Raw genomic sequence first — 26,597 nt, 5'->3', positions numbered from 1 at the left:
CTGATTGAGATAGAATGAAGAGAGAGAGCGAGAGACAGAGAGAGATAGAAAGAAAGAGAAAGAGAAAAAGAGACAGAGAGAGAGAGAGAGACAGCGAGAGAAAAAAGAGAAAGAGAAAGAGAGAGAGAGAGATATAAAGAAACATAGAGAGAAAGAGAGAGACATAGAAAATAAAGATAAAAAAGAAAATAAATAGACAGGGAGAGAGCTGAATGCAGATGAGAATGACGAGGAAGAGAGAGAGAGAGTGAGAGAGAGAGAGAGGTAAATAATTAGAACATAAAATAGAGAAAAGAGAATAACTGTAATGAGAAAGAAGCAAAAGCAATACGAGAGAAGAATAAAAGATTATTATAATAATTTATGTCTGATGTGCATGTCTCTTCTTTATTTAACAGTCAGCCGATTATTTATAAACTAACGACACTTACCGTCACTTGGGATGGGATGTCAAAGATTCCTCCTCTGACCTGTGAGAGATTGAAAGCAGAATGTAAATATAAAACTTTGTCCTTAGCTTTTACTGTCTTTATAGAACATTGGCAAAAATGAGGCAGTTCTCTGAACGAGACAGCTGTCGAGATCTGCTCAATGTCGAGGGGAGGCTAACAGAAAGGCCCATACCGAAATAAACGGAAGAAGATGTAAATTGACATCCGGCCAGCAATGGTTGCTGTACTTGTGGTAAACTATGTAGGTCGCAATTAAAGCGTAAACAATTTATAAAGCCTTTAAAAGACAATAAGTAATCATACATCAGCAAATTTAATTTCATTATTTTTCTTCCATAGTTCCATAATAAATCAATCTACAATAAGATGTTTAATTACGCCAATTGAATCATTAAAACTTGTTCTTGTTTGCGACCGAATGTCTTGGTGTACTGCTGTGAGCCTAGTGACGTAAGCGGTGTCAAGTTTTTTTTTATTCCCTTTGACATCATGGAAAAAAACTTCATTCATAAACATTCTAGCCAAAATTAATTTTTCGATAATGAGACATTTTCAAACCGTTATAACGGTCGACCTCGAGTTTTCTCGATGTGGCCAATGTGTTGAGAATTTTTTTTCTCATTAATATTCACATACCTTGAAATTTTAAAGAAAATCGTTAGGGCCGTTTTCGAAATAAAATTTAAATATACATACATACATACAAGAATTGCTCGTTTAAGTGTATAGGAGTACGGAACTGAAACGAGAGCTCCGAAAGCGAAGGCTGCATTTTGTTGTTCAATGTAGTTGTAGATTAGAGCAGTTAGAAATATTGTTTTCCAAAGATTGAGAAAATGCAGATAAATGAATACTTAAGAGTATGAAGAATTATGGCGAGTGATAGAGAAAAAAATCGCTAATTCTACAAAATCTCTCTCTCTCTCTCTCTCTCTATCTTTCTCTCTGAGTTTATATTCGTCTGTTTGTATTTTTATATCTTTCACTTTTTTAATTCATTACAATTGTATGTAAATTAAATCTCTTCAAGAGACTTATAAATACACAAAAATCCTACCAAACTATTTAGTAGTACAAGACAATGCAACATGAACTTTATAGATAGAAAGTTTTACTATATTTTGAATACTTACCGCTCTAGCGCCGACAGCAGGCTGTTAGAAGGTTTTAAAACATAAAAAAAATATTACCATTATCAACATCTATCTATCTAACTATCCCTCTATCTTTATAGTTATCTATCTATATATCTATATTTAGTTCATTTTGCAATAATACTTATTATAAAGATTATAATATGGTACATATTTCTATTTATAATAAATACAACATTGATGCAATAAAGTAATTTGCAATAATTAATATTTTTTTGTTTACTTACACTAAAGGATCCGTCCACCGGCTGTTGAAAAAAAAATTGATAAAGCTTTACTTAATATTTACATCATTAGTTTATTATGATAGGCTATTGTTTAATTTTTTTAAAACAAATGATGCTCGGGACTGCATAGAGTTTAAATTCCATAATAGAAGAAGATACGGATTTAACTAGAAGATATTTAAGTGAAAACAAAGATAATCATTTATAGACAGGGAAAACATTGGACTATTTAAAAGGATTTTACCCAGAAACCCTTTTGTCGGGAGACCACATATCAAATAGATAATACTTCTAATGAAATCTGAGACATTGCCTCTAAAGCCCCATCTGGTTTCCTCATGCCAGTGAGGCCGGAGAACGAGTTCATAAGAGGTTGCTACAAAATCCTACAATGTACAGTACCTGACAGTGAAATTGACAACAAGACCTACTCCCCGTTGCAGATGGGACGGTATAGTGAAACCTTTCTTTTATCCTTCCCACGTGTAAATCTATTTCGATGCGGAGGAAATGTTTTGTCTCCCCTAAAAGAGGTTCCGTGAATGCCTAAACGCAGTCAGCACAACTATGGCTCTACTCAACGATGCTGTTCATAAAACATTTTACAGGTGGGAAACGGCAAACACACGTACTAGATACCGGTACTTCTTTTTTCTGTAAGCAATATTTTTGTATAAAAAAAATAATAATGTACATATAGTTTGTATTAATATAATTTATAATGATTGATAGTAATGGGTACATACTGTAATGTCTCCGTCGGGTACCTGTTGAAAAATATTGAATAAAACTAAACTGAATGTTTTTTTATTTTAAGTCATTATATATTGTTAACTTTTTAAAACAAGAAAAACTTTTATTTTTTAAGACTACAATGTTCAAATTATGCAGCGATTTTCTTTTTATAGCTAATAAATGTTAAGCTTACACAAAATATATAACAATTGTGGGTCACATTTTAAGGCATATCACTAGAAGATTTATACATTCGCTTAACCAGAATTTTTTTTTTTTTTGGGGGGGGGGGATTTCGTGAATATATAGCGGTTAAGTTTCCTATATTTAAACATCTAACAGATATTAGATATTAAATGTATAAAAGAGGTACTATTTTTTTATAATATTTTTTTTTACATTTCTATTGTAAATAATGTTGAAGTTTTCTAAATAATAATACATTATAATAACTTACTGGAACATTGGTATTGGTTGGTTCACCAATCTGAAACGAAACAACGCTCTCGTTAAGATAAACAAAATTAAGATTTGAATTTCGCTGAACTATTCGAAGAAAGTTTTGATGCCTGGTCAGGGTATATAGACATCTTGTTCATGACTGATTAAGATAGAATAAAAGAGAGAAAGAGAGAGAGAGAGAGAGACAGAGATAGTGAAAGAAAGAGAGAAAGAGAAAGATATATATATATATATATATATATATATATATATATATATATACATATATACAGAGAGAGAGAGAGAGAGAGAGAGAGAGAGAAAGTGAGAATGAGAGAAAAAGAGAGAGTGTGAGAGAGAGAGATTGAGAGAGAGATTGAGAGAGAGAGTGAGAGAGTGAGAGAGAAAGAGAGAGTGAGAGTGAGAATGAGAGAAAAAGAGAGAGTGTGAGAAAGAGAGATTGAGAGAGAGAGTGAGAGAGAGAGTGAGAGAGAAAAAGAGAGTGAGAGTGAGAATGAAAGAAAAAGAGAGAGTATGAGAGAGAGAGTGAGAGTGAGAGAGAGAGTGAGAGAGAAAAAGAGAGTGAGAGTGAGAATGAAAGAAAAAGAGAGAGTGTGAGAGAGAGATTGAGAGAGAGAGTGAGAATGAGAGAAAAAGAGAGAGTGTAAGAAAGAGAGAGATTGAGAGAGAGAGGGAGAGAGAGGGAGGGAGAGAGAGTGAAAGAGAGTTAGAGAGACAGAGAGTGAGACAGAGTGAGAGAGAGAGAGATTGAGAGAGAGTGAGAGAGCGAGAGAGTGAGTGAGAGGACATACAAGAGTAGTATAATAATTTATGTCTGAAGTGTATGTCTCTTATTTAGTGAACAGTAAGCTGATTAGTTTCATACTCTTAAAGTAAGTACTATTTCTAAAAAAAAAATCTAGAATATTTTATTAGTAATACATTATTTTTAGACTAACAACACTCACCGTCACTTGTGTTGGGATGTCAAAGATTCCCCCTCTGACCTGCGAGACATTTAAAAAAGTATGTAAATATAAGTCTTTGTCCATATATTATTTACTTTTTTCATATAACACTGGCGAAGCTTGAGGCAGTTATCTGAACGAGACAGCTGAACGAGACAGCTGAACGAGACAGCTGAATGAGACAGCTGCTGAACGAGACAGCTGAACGAGACAGCTGAACGAGACAGCTGAACGAGACAGCTGAATGAGACAGCTGAATGAGACAGCTGCTGAACGAGACAGCTGAACGAGACAGCTGAATGAGACAGCCGAATGAGACAGCTGCTGAACGAGACAGCTGAACGAGACAGCTGAACGAGACAGCTGAACGAGACAGCTGAATGAGACAGCTGAATGAGACAGCTGCTGAACGAGACAGCTGAACGAGACAGCTGAATGAGACAGCTGAATGAGACAGCTGCTGAACGAGACAGCTGAACGAGACAGTTGAAAGAGACAGCTGAACGAGACAGCTGAACGAGACAGCTGAACGAGACAGCTGAACGAGACAGCTGAACGAGACAGCTGAACGAGACAGCTGAATGAGACAGCTGAATGAGACAGCTGCTGAACGAGACAGCTGAACGAGACAGCTGAACGAGACAGCTGAACGAGACAGCTGAATGAGACAGCTGAATGAGACAGCTGCTGAACGAGACAGCTGAACGAGACAGCTGAACGAGACAGCTGTCGAGTACTGCTCAATGTCAAGGGGAGGCTAAAAGAAATGCCCAGGCCGAAAAAAAACGGAAAAAAAAACGTAAATTGTCCTCCTGCGAACAATGGTTGCATAACTTATGGCAAACTATGTAGGTCACAACTGGGCTAGCCTCGTTACGTGAAACACTCAGCTAGTCAGTCATCTCTAGGGTCAAAGGTCATGCCTTTTAAATCACAAAATATAAGCATGTCCCACGTTTTCTTTATTGTACTGTGCCCAGTACAAGTTGTATACAGGAATAACACGCAAACATTTACTACTGTTAAATGTACATATTTATTTATTATACTAATTAAACAGTCGTGTTATTGGAAGCCCGGGTTTAAAGGGTTTTGAGTTGCGTCCAGTGTAGCAATTGAAGTCAGAAGTGTGACGTTTTTTGGTGGTCTCTAGCTACTTGATTAACTCCTTATTAGGGAACTCTGAAACTAGAGCTCTGAGAGCGAGGATTGAATTTTCTTGTTGAATGTAGTTCTAGATTAGTGTAGTTAGCAAGAGTGTTTTCAAGTCCAAAGATTGAGAAAATACAGATACATGATTACTTAAAAGAATAAAGAAATAGGGTGAGAGATAGAGAAAAGAGAGAAAAAGAGAATAAAGAGAGAAAAGAGATATAGATAGAAAATAAAATCGCTAATTCTACCAAATTATTTCTCTCTCTCTCTCTCTCTCTCTCTGAGTTTATATTTGTCTATTTGTATTTTTATATCTCTCACTATTATTTCTATACAATGATATCTAAATGAATCTCTTCCAGAGACTTATAAATACACAAAAGTCCTTTAAAATTATTGAGTAGCAGAAGACAATACAACAAGAAATTTATTGATCGAAAGATGTACTTATTGTCTAGTATATTTTTAATACTTACGGCTCTTCCACCGACAGCAATCTGTTAGAGGTTTTAAAACATAAATAGTTATATTACCATTATCAACATTTATCTATCTATCTATATATCTAGTTTTTTTTTTTCAGTAAGCAATAATACTTATTATAAAGATTATACTATGGTGCATATTTCTATTTATAAAAAATACAACATGGATGTAATAAACTGATTTACAATAATTAATATGTTTGGTTACTTACTTTAATGGGTGTGTCCACTGGCTGTTGAAAAATAATTAATAAAGCTTTACTTGATGTTTATATCATTAGTTTATTATACTATTAATTAAATTTTTTAAGACAAATTATACTTGGGACTGCATAGAGTTTAAATTACATAATAGAAGAAGACGAGGTAGTTTAAAGAGGTTTATTGATAAGGATTGAACTAGAAGATATTTAAGTGAAAACAATGAGAATAATTTATAGACAGGGAAAACATTGGACTATTTAAAAGGATTTTACCCAGAAACCCTTTTGTCGGGAGACCACATATCAAAAAGATAATACTTCTAATCAAATCTGATGTTGTGAGACACGGCCTCTTAAGCCCCCATCTGGTTTCCCCATGCCAGTGAGGCCGGACGACGAGTTCATTAGATGTTGCTACAAAATTCTACAATGTAGAGTCCCTAACCACGAAAGTCACCACAAGACAAAGGCCACGTTGCAGATGGGACGGTATGGTGGAGCCTTTCTTTTATCTTTCCCACGTGTAAATCTTTTTCGATGCGGAGGAAATGATTTGTCTCCCCTAAAAGAGGTTACGTGAATCCTGAAACGCAGTCAGCACAACCATGGCTCTACTCAGGAATAACATTAGATGTTGTTTACAAACTATTTTACAGGTGGGGAATGGGAATCACATGTACTAGCTACCGGTACTTCTTTTTTTCTATAAGTACTAGTACTTTCTAAAAAAATATAATAATAATGTGCATATAATTTTGTATTAATATACTTTATAATGGTTGATAGTAATGGGCTACATACTGTAATGTCTCCGTCGGGTACCTGTTTAAAAAAAATGAAAAAAACTAAACTTAATCTTTTGATTATAAGTCATTAGAATATTGTTAACTTTTTTAAGACAAGAAAACTTGTTATTTCTTAAGACTACAATGTTCAAATTATACAGCGATTTTCTTTTTATTGTTTATAAATGTTAAGCTTATACAAAAAAATGAGCATTTGAGAACACATGTTAAGGCCAATCACTAGAAGATTTATGCATTCGCTTAACCAGAATTTTTTAGGGGGTTGAGGGGGGTAGGGAATTGGTGGTGGTCAAGTTTCCTTTATTTAAAAAATCTAACAGATATTATATGTTAAATGTATAAAAGAGGTATTGGTTTTTTAAATTATCTTTTTATATTTCTATTGTAAATAATGTTTAAGTTTTCTATATAATTATAAATGAGAATAACTTACTGGGACATTGGTATTGGATGGTTCACCAATCTGAAATGAAACAAACACTATTGTTAAGATAAACAAAATGAAGATTTCAATTTCGCTGAACTATCGGAAGAAAGGTTTTAATGTCTGATCAGGGTATATAGACATCTTGTTCATGATTGATTAAGATAGAATGAAAGAGAGAAAGAGAGAGAGAGAGAGAGTGAGACAGAGAAAGTGAAAGAGAGAGAGAAAGAGAAAGATATATATATATGAAGAGAAACAGAGAGAAAGAAACAGAGAGAGATAGAGAGTGACATAGAAAATGAAGAAAAAAAAAACAATGAACCCTTAAGATGCGTGTGAGCACTAAAATGTTAATCCCATTGTGTATGCTCTCAGTGTAAACAAGCTTAGCACTCTAAGGGTTAAGAAACAGGGAGAGATATGACTGCAGATAAGAATCGCGAGAAAGAAAAATATGGACACAGAAAGAGAGAGCGAGAGAGAGAGAGAGTGAGAGAGAAAGAGAGAGTGAGAGTGAGAATGAGAGAAAAAGAGAGAGTGAGAGAGAGAGAGAGAGAGTGAGAGAGAGAAATAGTGAGAGAGAGTGAGAGAGTGAGTTAGAGGGAGAGAGAGAGGGCGAGAGAGTGAGAGAGTGTGTGAGAGAGAGAGAGTGAGAGAGAGAGAGTGAGAGAGAGTGAGAGAGTGAGTGAGAGGGAGAGAGAGGGAGAGAGTGTGAGAGAGAGTGAGAGAGAGAGAGTGAGAGAGAGACAGAGGTTAATAGTTAGAACATAAAATAGAGAAAAGATAATAACTGTAGTGAGAAAGAAGTAAAAGCAATACGAGAGAACATACAAGAGTATTATAATAATGAATTTCTGAAATGTATGCCTCGTATTAATGAACAGTAAGCTGATTAGTTTCATACTCTTAAAGTAAGTACTATTTCTAAAAAAAAAATCAAGAATATTTTATTACAAATACATTTATTTAAGACTAACAACACTCACCGTCACTTGTGTTGGGATGTCAAAGATTCCCCCTCTGACCTGCGAGACATTTAAAAAAGTATGTAAATATAAATCTTTGTCCATATATTATTTACTTTCTTCATATAACACTGGCAAAGCTTGAGGCAGTTCTCTGAACGAGACAGCTGAATGAGACAGCTGAACGAGACAGCTGAACAAGACAGCTGAACAAGACAGCTGAACGAGACAGCTGAACGAGACAGCTGAATGAGACAGCCGAACAAGACAGCTGAACAAGACAGCTGAACGAGACAGCTGAACGAGACAACTGAACGAGACAGAGACAACTGAACGAGACAGCTGAATGAGACAGCTGAATGAGACAGCTGAACGAGACAGCTGAATGAGACAGAGACAACTGAACGAGACAGCTGAATGAGACAGCTGAACGAGACAGCTGAACGAGACAACTGAACGAGACAACTGAACGAGACAGAGACAACTGAACGAGACAGCTGAATGAGACAGCTGAACGAGACAGCTGAATGAGACAGCTGAACGAGACAGCTGTCGAGCACTGCTCAATGTCAAGGGGAGGCTATAAGAAATGCCCAGGCCGAAAAAAAACGGAATAAAATGTAAATTGTCCTCGTGCGAACAATGGTTGCATTACTTGTGGCAAACTATGTAAGTCACAACTGGGCTAGCCTCGTTACGTGAAACACTGAGCTCATCAGTCATCTCTAGGGTCAAAGGTCATGCCTTTTAAATCACAAAATATAAGCATGTCCGACGTTTTCTTTATTGTACTGTGCCCAGTACAAGTTGTATACAGGAATAACACGCAATCATTTACTACTGTTAATTGTTCATATTTATTAATTATACTGATTTAACTGTCTTGTTATTGGAAGCCCGGGTTTAAAGTTTTTTTGAGTTGCGTCCAGTGTAGCAAATGAAGTCAGAAGTGTGACGTTCTTTGGTGGTCTCTAGGAAACTACTTGATTAACTCCTTATTAGGGAACTCTGAAACTAGAGCTCTGAGAGCGATGATTGAATTTTCTTGTTGAATGTAGTTCTAGATTAGAGTAGTTACCAAGAGTGTTTTCAAGTCCAAAGATTGAGAAAATACAGATACATGATTACTTAAAAGAATAAAGAAATAGGGTGAGAGATAGAGAAAAGAGAGAGAAGAGATCTAGAAAGAGAGAAAAGAGATATAGATAGAAAATAAAATCGCTAATTCTACCAAATTATCTCTCTCTCTCTCTCTCTCTGAGTTTATATTTGTCTGTTTGTATTTTTATATCTCTCTCTTTTATTTCTTGACAATGATATCTAAATGAATCTATTTCAGAGACTTATAAATACACAAAAGTCCTTTAAAATTATTGAGTAGCAGAAGACAATACAACAAGAAATTTATTGATCGAAAGATTTACTTATTGTCTAGTATATTTTTAATACTTACGGCTCTTCCACCGACAGCAATCTGTTAGAGGTTTTAAAACATAAATAGTTACATTACCATTATCAACATTCATCTATCTATCTATATATCTAGTTTTTTTTTCAGTAAGCAATAATACTTATTATAAAGATTATACTATGGTGCATATTTCTATTTATTAAAAAATACAACATGGATGTAATAAACTGATTTACAATAATTAATATTTTTTGGTTACTTACTTTAATGGGTGTGTCCACTGGCTGTTGAAAAATAATTAATAAAGCTTTACTTAATGTTTATATCATTAGTTTATTATACTATTGATTAATTTTTTTAAAACAAATTATACTTGGGACTGCATAGAGTTTAAATTACATAATAGAAGAAGATAAGGTAGTTTCAAGAGGTACACGTTTATTGATAAGGATTGAACTAGAAGATATTTAAGTGAAAACAATGAGAATAATTTATAGGCAGGGAAAACATTGGACTATTTAAAAGGATTTGACCCAGAAACCCTTTTGTCGGGAGACCACATATCAAATAGATAATACTTCTAATCAAATCTGATGTTGTGAGACACGGCCTCTTAAGCCCCCATCTGGTTTCCCCATGCCAGTGAGGCCGGAGGACGAGTTCATAAGAGGTTGCTACGAAATCATAAAATGAAAGTGACCACAAAACCAAGGCCCGTTGCAGATGGGAATGTATAGTGGAGCCTTTCTTTCATCTTTCCCACGTGTAAATCTATTTCGATGAAGAGGAAATGTTTTGTCTCCCCTAAAAGAGGTTATGTGAATCCTGAAACGCAGTCAGCAATATTATGGCTCTAGTCAGAAATAACATTAGATGCTGTTCACAAACTATTTTACAGGTGGGGAATGGGAATCACATGTACTAGCTACCGGTACTTCTTTTTTTCTATAAGTACTAGTACTTTCTACAAAAATTAATAATAATGTGCATATAATTTTGTATTAATATACTTTATAATGGTTGATAGTAATGGGCTACATACTGTAATGTCTCCGTCGGGTACCTGTTTAAAAAAAATGAAAAAAAAAACTAAACCTAATCTTTTGATTATAAGTCATTAGAATATTGTTAACTTTTTTAAGACAAGAAAACTTTTTATTTCTTAAGACTACAATGTTCAAATTATACAGCGATTTTCTTTTTTTAGTTTATAAATGTTAAGCTTATACAAAAAAATGAGCATTTGAGAACACATGTTAAGGCCAATAACTAGAAGATTTATACATTCGCTTAACCAGAATTTATTTGGGAGGTTGAGGGGGGGGGTAGGGAAGTGGTGGTGGTCAAGTTTCCTTTATTTAAAAAATCTAACAGATATTATATGTTAAATGTATAAAAGAGGTATTGTTTTTTTTTAAATTATCTTTTTATATTTCTATTGTAAATAATGTTTAAGTTTTCTATATAATTATAAATGAGAAAAGCTTACTGGGACATTGGTATTGGATGGTTCGCCAATCTGAAATGAAACAACACTATTGTTAAGATAAACAAAATGAAGATTTGAATTTCGCTGAACTATCGGAAGAAAGGTTTTAATGTCTGATCAGGGTATATAGCCATCTTGTTCATGATTGATTAAGATAGAATGAAAGAGAGAAAGAGAGAGAGAGAGACAGAGAAAGTGAAAGAGAGAGAGAGAAAGAGAAAGATAGATAAATATGGAGAGAAACAGAGAGAAAGAAACAGAGAGAGATAGAGAGTAACATAGAAAATGAAGAAAAAAAGATGAACCCTTAAGATGCGTGTGAGCACTAAAATGTTAATCCCATTGTGTATGCTCTCAGTGTAAACAAGCTTTGCACTTTAAGGGTTAAGAAACAGGGAGAGATATGACTGCAGATAACAATCGCGAGAAAGAAAAATATGGACACAGAAAGAGAGAGCGAGAGAGAGAGAGAGAGAGTGAGAGAGAAAGAGAGAGTGAGAGTGAGAATGAGAGAAAAAGAGAGAGTGAGAGAGCGAGAGAGAGTGAGAGAGAGGGAGAGAGAGGGAGAGTGAGAGAGAGATAGTGAGAGAGAGTGAGAGAGTGAGAGGAGAGAGAGGGAGAGAGAGTGAGAGAGAGATAGTGAGAGAGTGAGAGAGAGAGTGAGAGGGAGAGAGTGAGAGAGAGTTAGAGAGAAAGAGAGAGTGAGAGTGAGAATGAGAGAAAAAGAGAGATTGTGAGAGAGAGAGATTGAGAGAGAGAGTGAGAGAGTTAGAGAGAGTGAGAGAGAAAAAGAGAGTGAGAGTGAGAGAGAGTGAGAGAGAGCGAGAATGAGAGAAAAAGAGAGAGTGTGAGAGAGAGAGAGAGAGGGAGAGAGAGAGGGAGGGAGAGAGAGTGAAAGAGAGTTAGAGAGACAGAGTGTGAGACAGAGTGAGAGAGAGAGAGATTGAGAAAGAGTGAGAGAGCGAGAGAGTGAGTGAGAGATAGTGAGAGAGAGTGAGAGAGAGAGAGTGAGAGAGAGAAAGGGAGAGAGATTGAGAGAGAGTGAGACAGAGTGAGAGAGAGAGAGTGAGAGAGTGAGAGAGAGAGTTAGAGAGAGAGAGAGGTAAATAATTAGAATATAAAATAGAGAAAAGAGAATAACTGTAGTGAGAAAGAAGCAAAATCAACAAGAGAGGACATACAAGAGTAGTATAATAATTTATGTCTGAAGTGTATGTCTCTTATTTAGTGAACAGTAAGCTGATTAGTTTCATACTCTTAAAGTAAGTACTATTTCTAAAAAAAAAATCTAGAATATTTTATTAGTAATACATTATTTTTAGACTAACAACACTCACCGTCACTTGTGTTGGGATGTCAAAGATTCCTCCTCTGACCTACGAGACATTTAAAAAAGTATGTAAATATAAATCTTTGTTCATATATTATTTACTTTCTTCATATAACACTGGCGAAGCTCGAGGCAGTTATCTGAACGAGACAGCTGAACGAGACAGCTGAACGAGACAGCTGAACGAGACAGCTAAACGAGACAGCTGAACGAGACAGCTGAACGAGACAGCTGAATGAGACAGCTGAATGAGACAGCTGCTGAACGAGACAGCTGAACGAGACAGCTGAATGAGACAGCTGAATGAGACAGCTGCTGAACGAGACAGCTGAACGAGACAGCTGAATGAGACAGCTGAATGAGACAGCTGCTGAACGAGACAGCTGAACGAGACAGCTGAACGAGACAGCTGAATGAGACAGCTAAATGAGACAGCTGCTGAACGAGACAGCTGAACGAGACAGCTGAACGAGACAGCTGAATGAGACAGCTGAACGAGACAGCTGAACGAGACAGCTGTCGAGCACTGCTCAATGTCAAGGGGAGGCTAAAAGAAATGCCCAGGCCGAAAAGAAACGGAAAAAAACGTAAATTGTCCTCCTGCGAACAATGGTTGCATAACTTGTGGCAAACTATGTAGGTCACAACTGGGCTAGCCTCGTTACGTGAAACACTGAGCTCATCAGTCATCTCTAGGGTCAAAGGTCATGCCTTTTAAATCACAAAATATAAGCATGTCCCACGTTTTCTTTATTGTACTGTGCCCAGTACAAGTTGTATACAGGAATAACACGCAAACATTTACTACTGTTAAATGTACATATTTATTTATTATACTGATTTAACTGTCGTGTTATTGGAAGCCCGGGTTTAAAGGTTTTTGAGTTGCGTCCAGTGTAGCAATTGAAGTCAGAAGTGTGACGTTTTTTTGGTGGTCTCTAGCTACTTGATTAACTCCTTATTAGGGAACTCTGAAACTAGAGCTCTGAGAGCGAGGATTGAATTTTCTTGTTGAATGTAGTTCTAGATTAGTGTAGTTAGCAAGAGTGTTTTCAAGTCCAAAGATTGAGAAAATACAGATAAAGGAATACTTACAAGAAAAAAGAAATAGGGTGAGAGATAGAGAAAAGAGAGAAAAAGAGATCTAGAAAGAGAGAAAAGAGATATAGTTAGAGAGAAAAAAATCGCTAATTCTACCAAATTATCTCTCTCTCTCTCTCTGAATTCATATTTGTCTGTTTGTATTTTTATATCTCTCACTTTTATTTCTTGACAATGATATCTAAATGAATCTCTTCCAGAGACTTATAAATACACAAAAGTCCTTTAAAATTATTGAGTAGCAGAAGACAATACAACAAGAAATTTATTGATCGAAAGATGTACTTATTGTCTAGTATATTTTTAATACTTACGGCTCTTCCACCGACAGCAATCTGTTAGAGGTTTTAAAACATAAATAGTTATATTACCATTATCAACATTTATCTATCTATCTATATATCTAGTTTTTTTTTTTCAGTAAGCAATAATACTTATTATAAAGATTATACTATGGTGCATATTTCTATTTATAAAAAATACAACATGGATGTAATAAACTGATTTACAATAATTAATATGTTTGGTTACTTACTTTAATGGGTGTGTCCACTGGCTGTTGAAAAATAATTAATAAAGCTTTACTTGATGTTTATATCATTAGTTTATTATACTATTAATTAATTTTTTTTAAGACAAATTATACTTGGGACTACATAGAGTTTAAATTACATAATAGAAGAAGATAAGGTAGTTTCAAGGGGTACACGTTTATTGATAAGGATTGAACTAGAAGATATTTAAGTGAAAACAATGATAATAATTTCTTTTATCTTTCCCACGTGTAAATCTTTTTCGATGCGGAGGAAATGATTTGTCTCCCCTAAAAGAGGTTTCGTGAATTCTGAATCGCAGTCAGCATAACTATGGCTCTACTCAATGAATAACATTAGATCAGTGATGGTGGTTCAATTCGGCCCGCCTAGAAGTCGGCATTAAGGATAGACCCCGCCCCCCTCGCCAAAGAAAAACTACGCTAAGGCCCTCACATTTTCTCTGATGGATTGGTCAATGACGCTTTAAAATGTGTGCGTTTATGAAATGGACTCTGAATGTAGAATCTAAAAACTAACAAGGAAGAGTCTACTCTTTTTACTTTTTTTGTGTGGATATTAAGCCAACATATTTTATTTGTAAAGAATGAGTGGATGTTTTAAAAATACAACATATAAACGGCTTTATAAAACGAATCTGACGACTTTCTGGGTTTGAGTCGCGAATAAAAGATTGTTACATTTTTTAAAGTCTAGATGGTGGGGGTTGATGGGACTATTTACCAAATAGCGACAAGAAAATGAGTCGGATGTAAAGCTGACAACAATGCTGTTCACATTTTGAAGTAAAGAAATGAAGCCATTTTCTGACAACTTCAAATATCTCATTAATTAGTGTATTAGATCCACGGATTTGTAATAAAATAATTTCAGGTCAATGTGAAATTCTTTTTTTTTTCTACCTTTTCGTTCATGTGGCCCGTGATATGAGTGTCGGAAATGAAAATGGCCCCGCAAGTCGAATTAAGTTGGGCATCACTGCATTAGATGCTGTTCACGAAATATATTACAGGTGGGAAATGACAATCACATGTACTAATAGCTACCGGTACTTCTATTTTTCTGTAAACAATAATACTTTCTAGAACATGAATAATAATGTGCGTATAATTTTGTTTTAATATAATTTATAATGATTGATAGTAATGGGCTACATACTGTAATGTCTCCGTCGGGTACCTGTTTAAAAAATATTGAATAAAACTTAACTTAATGCTTTTATTATAAGTCATTATAATATTGTTCACTTTTTTAAAACAAGAAAAACTTTTATTTTTTAAGACTACAATATTCAAATTATACAACGATTTTTTTTAGTTTATAAATGTTAAGCTTAAACAAATAATTAACATTTGAGAACACATTATAAGGCCAATCACTAAAAGATTTATACATTTGCTTAACCAGAATTATTTTGGGGGGTTGGGAGGGGGGGGGTAGGGAATAGATTGTGGTTAGGTTTCCTTTATTTAAAAAATCTAACAGATATTATATATTAAATGTATAAAAGAGGCATTGTTTTTTTTTTTAAATTATCTATTTATATTTCTATAGTAAATAATTTTGAAATTTTCTATATAGAGTTAGAATAACTTACTGGGACATTGGTATTGGATGGTTCGCCAATCTGAAATGAAACAATTATTGTTAAGATAAACAAAATGAAGATTTAAATTTCGCTGAGCTATTGGATAAAGGGTTTTGATGTGTGGTCAGGGTATATAGACATCGTTTTCATGACAATGATAGAATAAAAGAGAGAATAAGAGAGAGACAGAGAGAGTGAAGAAAGAGAGAAAGAGAAAGTTATATATATATATATGTTGTTATGACATGATTAGGAATTAGTTATTTGTTTCGGGAATAGGGTAAAGTTTTAATTAGCGACGATGACGTAAAGTTGGTTAAAAAACAAGAACGCTCTAAGCGACTCTAAAAGGAAGACGCTTTGTGTAGAGCAGTAGAATAGATACGGATTTACGGACATAGCTGACATCGGACGATTCCCTTCTTGATTATTAAATATCGTTATAGAACAACATCAGCGTCGACTACATATTTGATTGTTTCGGCCTTTCGACGGTGTTACTGAAGTAGTTGAGTTCAGCGTTATTTCCAGTCAGATCTACACTAGACATATTGTCAAGAATCAACACCGCGCGGCTGAGCGGTAAAGCGCTTGGCTTCCAAACCGGAGACCGGGGTTCGAATCCTGGTGAAGACTGGGATTTTTAATTTCGCATCTTCGGGCGCCTCTAAGTCCACCCAGCTCTAATGTGTACCTGACATTAGTTGGGGAAAAGTAAAGGCGGTTGGTCGTAGTGCTGGCCACATGACACCCTCGTTAACCGTAGGCCACAGAAACAGATGACCTTTACATCATCTGCCTTATAGACCACAAGGTGTGAAAGGGGAACTTTACTTTACTTTTACAGTGTAAACAAGCTTAGCACTTTAAGGGTTAAGAAACAGATGAATGCAGATAAAAAAGAAAGATAAATATGGACAGAGAGAGAGAGAGAGAGAGAGAGAGAGAGAGAGAGAGAGAGATAACATAATTAGAACAGAAATAGAGAAAAGAGAATAACTATAGTGAGAAAGAAGCAAAAGCAATAAGAGAGAGAAATAAATACAAGAGCATTATAATAATTTATGTCCGATGTGTATATCTCTTATTTATTGAACAGTAAGCTGATTAGATTCATACTCTTAGTGTACGTACTGTTTCTCACAAATCAATAATCTTATTATTAATCTATTATTTATAAACTAACGACACTTACCGTCACTTGTGTTGGGATGTCAAAGATCCCCCCTCTGACCTGTGAGAGATTGAAAGCAGAATGTAAATATAAAACTTTGTCCTTAGCTTTTACTGTCTTTATATAACATTGGCAAAGCCTGCGGGCAGTTATCGAACGAGACATCTGTCGAGATCTATTAAATAATGCGGGACATTCATTGGAGGTTAACAGAAAGACCAGGCCGTAGACGGACCGAAGATAAGCCGGAAAAAAAAAGAAATCTTAAAATAACCTCCGGAGGACTATTTCTGCATAACGGGTAGCAAATTATGTAGGTCGCAACTGGATTAGCGTTGTTAGTTAAAAAATAATAAATACATCCTTTATTTCAAAAATGGAATTTGATTCCTTTTTAAAACACAAAATACACCAACATAAACATGTCATTACTTTTTCTACATTACACTGGGAGGAGATGATCAAAGCCTGACTAAGAAAGGGCTGCTGTGTTTGGATTGATTCTCTTAGGGAAAACCCGAGTCAGGCATGTTGTCTTCGGGATCACCTGGATTGATGGCCTTCTTCTGCATCTCTAACCCATACACTCTTCAGCCAGAAGGCAGAATCTGTTTTCTAGAGTGATGTTCAACGAAGGGCTCAATTTATGCTTGGGCTCTTGTTCACAGCACCTGTGCTCCCCACCCGCCACTGAATCCATCAAGGGGACGATACATTTGGATGTCCAGAATGAGCTCGCCACGGCTACACATCAACTGCATGTCCCCACCCGCCACTGAATCCATCAAGGGGACGATACATTTGGATGTCCAGAATGAGCTCGCCACGGCTACACATCAACTGCATGTCCCCACCCGCCACTGAATCCATCAAGGGGACGATACATTTGGATGTCCAGAATGAGCTCGCCACGGCTACACATCAACTGCATGTCCCCACCCGCCACTGAATCCATCAAGGGGACGATACATTTGGATGTCCAGAATGAGCTCGCCACGGCTACACATCAACTGCATGTCCCCACCCGCCACTGAATCCATCAAGGGGACGATACATTTGGATGTCCAGAATGAGCTCGCCACGGCTACACATCAACTGCATGTCCCCACCCGCCACTGAATCCATCAAGGGAACGATACATTTGGATGTCCAGAATGAGCTCGCCACGGCTACACATCAACTGCATGTCCCCACCCGCCACTGAATCCATCAAGGGGACGATACATTTGGATGTCCAGAATGAGCTCGCCACGGCTACACATCAACTGCATGTCCCCACCCGCCACTGAATCCATCAAGGGGACGATACATTTGGATGTCCAGAATGAGCTCGCCACGGCTACACATCAACTGCATGTGTCCAATACAGCAGCTTCCTGATTTACCCTCTACACAACGCCATCCAGCACAGGGCGACGACACATGCTGGTAGCTCGGCGTTACCAGCCGATTGACTTAGAAAAGGCCTTCTGGGCCTAACGTCTACAGGAAACTCAGAACCAAAGCACTGTTTTCTTATCTTCTTATATTACAGACGTTAATTTAAAAAAAAGAAGATAATTACGTCCTATGCATTTGTATGTGTCAATCTAGTTCTTTTGTTAAGCAATGGCTTAAACTCTGTTGATTGTTGAGATTCAGGCAACCTATTCCATTCTCACCTAATGGAACTAAGGAAGAAGGAGCACTTGTACGAATTTGTTCTTGCATATGGAATAAGAAATGTGCCACTATACTTGTGTCTTTCTAAGTATTTTATTTGGTTTTGTTTTTCTATTTGTAAGTTCTGTGTTGCATTAACCAATTCTTAGTTAAGCTTCCACGTAATTACCAGGATCTCTTTATCCCCCTTAGCCTTTGCAATCCACGGCCAACGAACCGGTCTTTACACAAACGGAAGTTAGTTGTTTTTTTTAAAGAAAATGAGAGTGATAACTAATGAACGCAGAGTGAGGAAAAGAAAAGGAGGCTGAATCATTGAGAGAAAAGAGTTAGGGCACTTTGGAGCCCCAAACTAGTTATACAAAGATTTTCGCAGTCTTAGGCTAAGAAAAGCCCTGTCCTACAACGACTACGTCTGCATTACATTTCGCAAATTATGTAGGTCGCAACTGGGTTAGCGTGGATACTTGAAAAACACTAGGCACATGTTTAATTTCGAGCATCGAAGGCGACTCCTTTTAAAGCACAAAGTACACCAACATAAGATTTGGGCAACGTTTCTTCCATGTACAGTGTCCATTACAAGTTGTGCACAGTGTCCAGTACAAGTTGTGCACAGTGTCCAGTACAAGTTGTGCACAGTGTCCAGTACAAGTAGTGCACAGTGTCCAGTACAAGTTGTGCACAGTGTCCAGTACAAGTTGTGCACAGTGTCCAGTACAAGTTGTGCACAGTGTCCAGTACAAGTTGTGCACAGTGTCCAGTACAAGTTGTGCACAGTGTCCAGTACAAGTAGTGCACAGTGTCCAGTACAAGTTGTGCACAGTGTCCAGTACAAGTTGTGCACAGTGTCCAGTACAAGTTGTGCACAGTGTCCAGTACAAGTTGTGCACAGTGTCCAGTACAAGTTGTGCACAGTGTCCAGTACAAGTTGTGCACAGTGTCCAGTACAAGTAGTGCACAGTGTCCAGTACAAGTTGTGCACAGTGTCCAGTACAAGTTGTGCACAGTGTCCAGTACAAGTTGTGCACAGTGTCCAGTACAAGTAGTGCACAGTGTCCAGTACAAGTTGTGCACAGTGTCCAGTACAAGTTGTGCACAGTGTCCAGTACAAGTTGTGCACAGTGTCCAGTGCAAGTAGTGCACAGTGTCCAGTACAAGTTGTGCACAGTGTCCAGTGCAAGTTGTGCACAGTGTCCAGTACAAGTTGTGCACAGTGTCCAGTACAAGTTGTGCACAGTGTCCAGTACAAGTAGTGCACAGTGTCCAGTACAAGTTGTGCACAGTGTCCAGTACAAGTTGTGCACAGTGTCCAGTACAAGTTGTGCACAGTGTCCAGTACAAGTAGTGCACAGTGTCCAGTACAAGTTGTGCACAGTGTCCAGTACAAGTTGTGCACAGTGTCCAGTACAAGTAGTGCACAGTGTCCAGTACAAGTTGTGCACAGTGTCCAGTGCAAGTTGTGCACAGTGTCCAGTACAAGTTGTGCACAGTGTCCAGTGCAAGTTGTGCACAGTGTCCAGTACAAGTTGTGCACAGTGTCCAGTACAAGTAGTGCACAGTGTCCAGTACAAGTAGTGCACAGTGTCCAGTACAAGTTGTGCACAGTGTCCAGTACAAGTTGTGCACAGTGTCCAGTACAAGTTGTGCACAGTGTCCAGTACAAGTTGTGCACAGTGTCCAGTACAAGTTGTGCACAGTGTCCAGTACAAGTTGTGCACAGTGTCCAGTACAAGTTGTGCACAGTGTCCAGTACAAGTTGTGCACAGTGACCAGTACAAGTTGTGCACAGTGTCCAGTACAAGTAGTGCACAGTGTCCAGTACAAGTTGTGCACAGTGTCCAGTACAAGTTGTGCACAGTGTCCAGTACAAGTTGTGCACAGTGTCCAGTACAAGTTGTGCACAAAGTCCAGTACAAGTTGTGCACAGTGTCCAGTACAAGTTGTGCACAGTGTCCAGTGCAAGTAGTGCACAGTGTCCAGTACAAGTTGTGCACAGTGTCCAGTGCAAGTTGTGCACAGTGTCCAGTACAAGTTGTGCACAGTGTCCAGTACAAGTTGTGCACAGTGTCCAGTACAAGTAGTGCACAGTGTCCAGTACAAGTTGTGCACAGTGTCCAGTACAAGTTGTGCACAGTGTCCAGTACAAGTTGTGCACAGTGTCCAGTACAAGTTGTGCACAGTGTCCAGTACAAGTAGTGCACAGTGTCCAGTACAAGTTGTGCACAGTGTCCAGTACAAGTTGTGCACAGTGTCCAGTACAAGTTGTGCACAGTGTCCAGTGCAAGTTGTGCACAGTGTCCAGTACAAGTTGTGCACAGTGTCCAGTACAAGTAGTGCACAGTGTCCAGTACAAGTTGTGCACAGTGTCCAGTACAAGTTGTGCACAGTGTCCAGTACAAGTTGTGCACAGTGTCCAGTACAAGTTGTGCACAGTGTCCAGTACAAGTTGTGCACAGTGTCCAGTTCAAGTTGTGCACAGTGTCCAGTACAAGTAGTGCACAGTGTCCAGTACAAGTTGTGCACAGTGTCCAGTACAAGTAGTGCACAGTGTCCAGTACAAGTTGTGCACAGTGTCCAGTACAAGTTGTGCACAGTGTCCAGTACAAGTAGTGCACAGTGTCCAGTACAAGTTGTGCACAGTGTCCAGTGCAAGTTGTGCACAGTGTCCAGTACAAGTTGTGCACAGTGTCCAGTGCAAGTTGTGCACAGTGTCCAGTACAAGTTGTGCACAGTGTCCAGTACAAGTTGTGCACAGTGTCCAGTACAAGTTGTGCACAGTGTCCAGTACAAGTTGTGCACAGTGTCCAGTACAAGTTGTGCACAGTGTCCAGTACAAGTTGTGCACAGTGTCCAGTACAAGTTGTGCACAGTGTCCAGTACAAGTAGTGCACAGTGTCCAGTACAAGTTGTGCACAGTGTCCAGTACAAGTTGTGCACAGTGTCCAGTACAAGTTGTGCACAGTGTCCAGTACAAGTTGTGCACAGTGTCCAGTACAAGTTGTGCACAGTGTCCAGTACAAGTTGTGCACAGCGATTATACTCAGACATTGACTTACTGACAATTATAAAATTTGCCTCGTTAGTTAGAGCCCCAGTTGTGAGGTTATTGAGTTGTGTCCACTGTTTGTAGCAATGGGTGTCACAAGTGGGGCGTTTAGATTGCTTCTATAGCGCTGCTTTATCAGCAACTTGCAAAGGAACTGAAACGAGAGCTCCGGGAGCGAGGGCTGAAGTTTGGTTGGTTAATGTAGTTGTTGATGAGAGCAGTTACAAATATGGAGAAAATGCATAGAAAGGAAAAATTCTGAGAATAAAGAAATAGTGAGGGATAGAGATAAAAGAGAGAAAAAGAGACCTAGAAACGATGGGAAAAAAGAAAAGAGAATAAAAAGTAAAAAAGAAAAGAGTGTGTAATAGAAAAGAGAGATACACAAGTAGATACTGAAAGACAGATAATAAGATAGAGGCAGAAAGAGAAATAGACAGACAATAAAAGACTGTGAAGAAAGAGATCTAGAAACAAAGAAATGACACCGAAAAAGTAAAAAAGAGAAATGAGAGATATAAAGATAGAGAGAGAAAGATAAATATACAGATAGAGGCAGAAAAGGAAATATACAGACAAAAAGACACAGTGAAAAAAAGAGAAATGGAGATTCAGAGACATATATATATATAATATGATAAACTTGATAATGCCAATATAATATTTGTTATAGAAAAAGTCGCTAATTTTACCTATTCATAACTCTCTCTCTCTATCTATCTCTTTTTTCTCTCTGACTTATGTGTTTTTTTCTTTCTATTTCTCTCTCTCTCTCTCTCTCTCTCTCTCTTTCTCTTTTTCCCCTCATAGTTTTATCTAAATTACTCTCTTCCAGGGGCATACAAATTCACGTTACTCCCTCCCATCAGTTGTTAGCAAGAGATAATACAGCAAGAGATGTATCAATAGAAACATGTATTAATGTCTAGTTTGAATACTTACGGCTCTCCCACCGACAGGAGGCTGTTAGAAGGTTTTAAAATATGAAATAGATATATTATAAATGTCGACATCTATCTATCTATCTATCTATCTATCTATCTATCTATCTATCTCTCTCTCTCTTTATATATATATATATATATATATATATATATATATATATAGGCCTATCTATCTACCTATCTATACAAAAATAGTCCAAGAAAGGGCAATAATAGAGTCTTTATGTACAAAATAGTTGACTTACTTCGTAGCCATCAGGAGCCACTGGACTGCTCTCCATGGTGTTGACCAGTACTGTCAAACATAACAGTGCAGATAAGAACCTCATTCTTTTTGGATCAACTTTTATCTGACAGTATAGAAGCAAAGAAATGATAATTAATTCAATGACCGCATCACAAACCAAGAGATTAGAGACAGAGCTACTGCAGCGATTGGACCCCATGATGACCTGCTAACTATCTTAAAAGAAAGGAAGTGTTTTAATCTATGGCCATATAACAAGATCTTCGGGACTCGCAAAGACCCTCCTTCAGGGAACAGTAGCAGGAAAAAGAAGAAGAGGCAGACAGAGAAAAGGATGGGAAGACAAAAAAAAAAGGAATGGACGAGCCTGCCATTGAAAGAGGTTCTAACTAAGGCAAAAGACAGGGAGGAATGGAGAAAGACGGTCGACGAGTCTTGCTTGGTGCCTCAACGGTCCAACAGACTAAGGGATAGGTAAAGGTAACGGTAACTTTCACAAAAATGATTATGTATTACAGGAACAGCCTAATGCACTATAAATATATTTGTGTACATCAATTAAAACTCTTACCACATATTCAGCTCAGTGCATTTCTAAAGTTCACCAAATGACAGGTAAAATTTGCAAGGAGTCTTATTGGCACCCCAATATTCACTATGCAACCATTAAATTTCGTTTATATTTCTGTAGCGTATTTCTATATTGTGAAGTTTAAAATTGTTTCCCTTGATTAAACTTAGGCTAGTGATTTCCCTTACTTTACATATTAACTATACACTATTTTATATTAGTTTTTGTCAATGTTTAGAAAATACGATATCTATTAATAGTTGTTGCCAGTATTTCAGAAAATAATTATCTTTAGTATCCGTGAGGAAATTTGTTTTACAATTGTGCTTTACAAAAAGACAATACATAATTAGAGCAAACAATTAGTACGATAGCACACAAGAAATACGTCCCTACCCCAGTTTCTCTTTAACATTGCATGTGAAATTTACAACAGTAAGTTACAGTTTGTTCAATGATTTAATTGCCAAAGGAACAAAAGAGTTTTATATCTGTTCGTTGTGATCGGTGTCTTATTTCTTCCTTGTGATAGTAAAATGTTAAAGTCATCAAGAAGAGGGTGATTTATAATTTATATACTTAAAATCTTTATAGCTTTCTTTGCAATGTTTATCTCAAATAGGTGCCTATGATCTTACTAGCAGCGTTGTGCAATTTTATCAAGTTTATTTTTGTTTTTTATGTTCAAATAGCCTTATCAGGCAGTGATGTTTAAACTTCAAATACTTCATTTGAAAGCATGGTAAAATATTGAGAAGGCTTTTTTCGCTAACATTAATTCGGATGACATTTTTTTAGTAGCCCTAATCTTTGTCGCCATGTGAAACAATAACACCAACATATCAGATGGCTGCCTGATTATATAGGATGTACAACGGGGCAACGAGTTATTGGTATCCACAGCGTACACAGGTGGCGACGTCGCAGGTCAGTGTTAAGGCTTGCTATTAACGATTGGTCAAGGTATGGCTAGGTAAAATTAACTCAAACCGCAACTCATTCGTAGCAGTGCATTATAGACTGGGAAAAAAAGAAGATATTTTGTCACGTGGGCCAACACGTTGCCCTTAAACCGTAAAGTTCAAGGCCAAGAGACGTTTCTTTTAATGCGCCGTATTGCCATTTTACTGTACGATGTAGGCCAGCGGTTCTCAACCTTTTAAGCTCGGCGACCCCTTTTTACAAAACCCCCACTCTGCCGCGACCCCCCCCCCCCACACACACACACAGAGCAATAGAAGAATAGACAATAATCCATATTTTCGATGGTCTTTGGCGACCCCTGGCAAATAGTCAATCGACCCCCAAGGGTGTCGCGACCCACAGGTTGATAACCCCTGATGTAGGCTAATGTGAAAGCTAATATGGTTTACTTAATAGTTTCAATGGTCCGTTTTTTTTTCGCTTCACGGCGAAACCGTCTAGTGTGTTTACGCCCTTAGGGGAGAAAGTAATAATCTTCAAGTCTTTAAAAATGTCCAAAACTTAAACAAAAATATCCAAAACAAAATGTGACATAGAGCATTCAAACTCTGCGCTTGCTTAAACATTAAGTCGCAAGCTTTTTTAAAACTGATTGTTAAATGTTTAAGTTCAAAATACAAGTTTTCATAACACTATCAACACAGATGTACCATTAAACGTTAAGGTTAGCTTACCAGAGAGCTAAAATTTCTTGACGTTAAAGTCAGTGGTAGAAGCCTAGATACAGTACTATATTACTGAAGCCTATTTATAGGTCACAAGTCTTATGATAACTTGTGGGATGATCGACATAAAAAAAAACCAATTAAGCGTATAGTTTAGGTCACCATGACAATTTTCCACTAATAGATAAATAATTATTATTTTGGTGCCTCGAGAAAGTTAAAAAGCTAGCAATTAAAATTATTTTTATTTTAAATATCTTGGTTGATTACTTCTAGATAATAAAGGTCATCCATTACAAAGTATTGTTTACTAGTTCAAACCTCTTTAAAAAAAAGATTCATTTTTTTAAAGCTCAATGTCCTTAACGAATTTACATGGTTGTAGATCTATTATAAGAAAAAACAACGTGGGTGTGTTTTAGTCCTGTCATTTGATTGGCTCATTACTTGTTGGTTTCAGAAACAATTTAAAACAACCAGCAAAGTATGTACAATAATATTATGTTGTAATGTTTTCAGCATTTATTTTTCTATTTTATAGGCCAGTGGATGGAGAAGGTTTCAGTGCAGCATTTTATGCGCTTAACACGAACAACTTTTCTCGAGTCGATTCGAACTCACGCCCTTTGGATAGGTAGCCAAGAGTTGTTGTTTTTTTTTGTCGTTCATCGATATATCATAGCTTTAACGTTTAGACGTTACCATTTATCATTTAAAGTTTTCTCAGCACAATGTTTGCTAGTAAATGATATCAACACTTTGTTATGTACATGACAGGTTTCTAGAAGAATTTGACATTATGGAGATATGGGTTTATAGATTGCGAGATGATAGACAGCAGGTCTCTCCATTAAAGTGCAAAACAACAGATTAACATGTTGCTACCAAATTCATTTCTAATGCCAACTATAGTTGTTTTTTTTACAATTCAGACGTAGAGCAATTAATGGCAAATTTCTCAGTGTAAGAAAACCTGGCCATTATCTGATGTGCCTGGTCGAGCGGTATGTGCGCTTGACTGATGTTCGGTCGTATCGATGTTCCCTGGTTCATAGCCTGCCCGCAGCCATCCTCTGTCAACCTGTGGAAGTTTTGGGCTAGGAAGTAGATTATCTTCAACTCTGAAGGAGCATAACAAATATGTAAAACATTTGACAAAACATCTCTGCTCGGATCTTTGCTCATTGGTTCAAGGGACTATACATTTTGGTGTCAGAAGTGTCGAAAGAACTTGGCATTTAGGTCTAGGTTAGCAGTTCTTGATTTCTCCTAAGGCTTTATTCATGTTTGCATTTATTCACAAGGCATTATTAGTTTGGATTCAGATTTCTACTCGCCCTGAAGGTTAAAATTTTGAATATTTTGACATTTTGATGACGTCCAAGATTCCACTTGAAATTAGAAATGTAAAGCGTGGCTGTTCGTTGTGCTGGTCACATGACACCCTGCTCGTTAACGTTGGCCAAAGAAACAGATGACCTTCACATCGTCTGCCCATAGATCGCATGTAATAAAATGTGGTACTTTATTTTAAATGCGAAAAGCTATGTATGTACAAAGCTTCTATTAACTCATTCCGTCTGTCATGGTCGGATACTTATACACGTTTTTTTTCTCCCATTTCCCATTCTCGAAAATATTAGAAATTTTGCACAATTATTCATTGACGAAGATAATGAATCAATCAAAAAATTTACCAACGAGTTGATTAATTATTGGTATTTGTCAATATTTGTTTAAACAAAAAGGGAAAATAAATCTTACAGTATTCAGATAAATTGCAGTGATTTTGCGGTTCTTGCCCTCTGAT

At 37.1% G+C, this 26,597-nt stretch overlaps 1 protein-coding gene and 2 long non-coding RNA genes across 3 annotated transcripts; all 3 read right to left on the bottom strand.

Moving 5' to 3' along the window:
- Window positions 1–1,833: 1,833 nt before the first annotated feature.
- LOC129922763 (uncharacterized) lies at window positions 1,834–4,064 on the bottom strand. Its single transcript, XR_008774619.1, has 4 exons — window positions 3,978–4,064; window positions 3,026–3,055; window positions 2,580–2,600; window positions 1,834–1,854 (listed from the first exon to the last, which is right to left on the bottom strand). It is a non-coding gene; the product is annotated as an uncharacterized LOC129922763 (long non-coding RNA).
- A 1,397-nt stretch (window positions 4,065–5,461) lies between these two features.
- On the bottom strand, window positions 5,462–24,829 carry LOC106073653 (uncharacterized). Its single transcript, XM_056011094.1, has 8 exons — window positions 24,797–24,829; window positions 22,566–22,670; window positions 22,319–22,339; window positions 12,256–12,294; window positions 7,060–7,089; window positions 6,622–6,642; window positions 5,830–5,850; window positions 5,462–5,629 (listed from the first exon to the last, which is right to left on the bottom strand). The coding sequence occupies exons 2-8, from the start codon at window positions 22,647–22,649 to the stop codon at window positions 5,462–5,464; spliced, it is 384 nt and encodes a 127-aa protein (XP_055867069.1). The 5' UTR covers window positions 22,650–22,670; window positions 24,797–24,829.
- On the bottom strand, window positions 13,659–15,531 carry LOC129922764 (uncharacterized). The gene is made up of 4 exons (XR_008774620.1): window positions 15,501–15,531; window positions 15,062–15,082; window positions 13,885–13,905; window positions 13,659–13,684 (listed from the first exon to the last, which is right to left on the bottom strand). It is a non-coding gene; the product is annotated as an uncharacterized LOC129922764 (long non-coding RNA).
- Window positions 24,830–26,597: the final 1,768 nt, after the last annotated feature.

This window comes from Biomphalaria glabrata, chromosome 14 (genome assembly GCF_947242115.1).
Source record: "Biomphalaria glabrata chromosome 14, xgBioGlab47.1, whole genome shotgun sequence".
Classification (NCBI taxonomy): Eukaryota; Metazoa; Mollusca; class Gastropoda; family Planorbidae; genus Biomphalaria; species Biomphalaria glabrata.
This window is presented reverse-complemented; position numbering and strand designations above follow the sequence as displayed.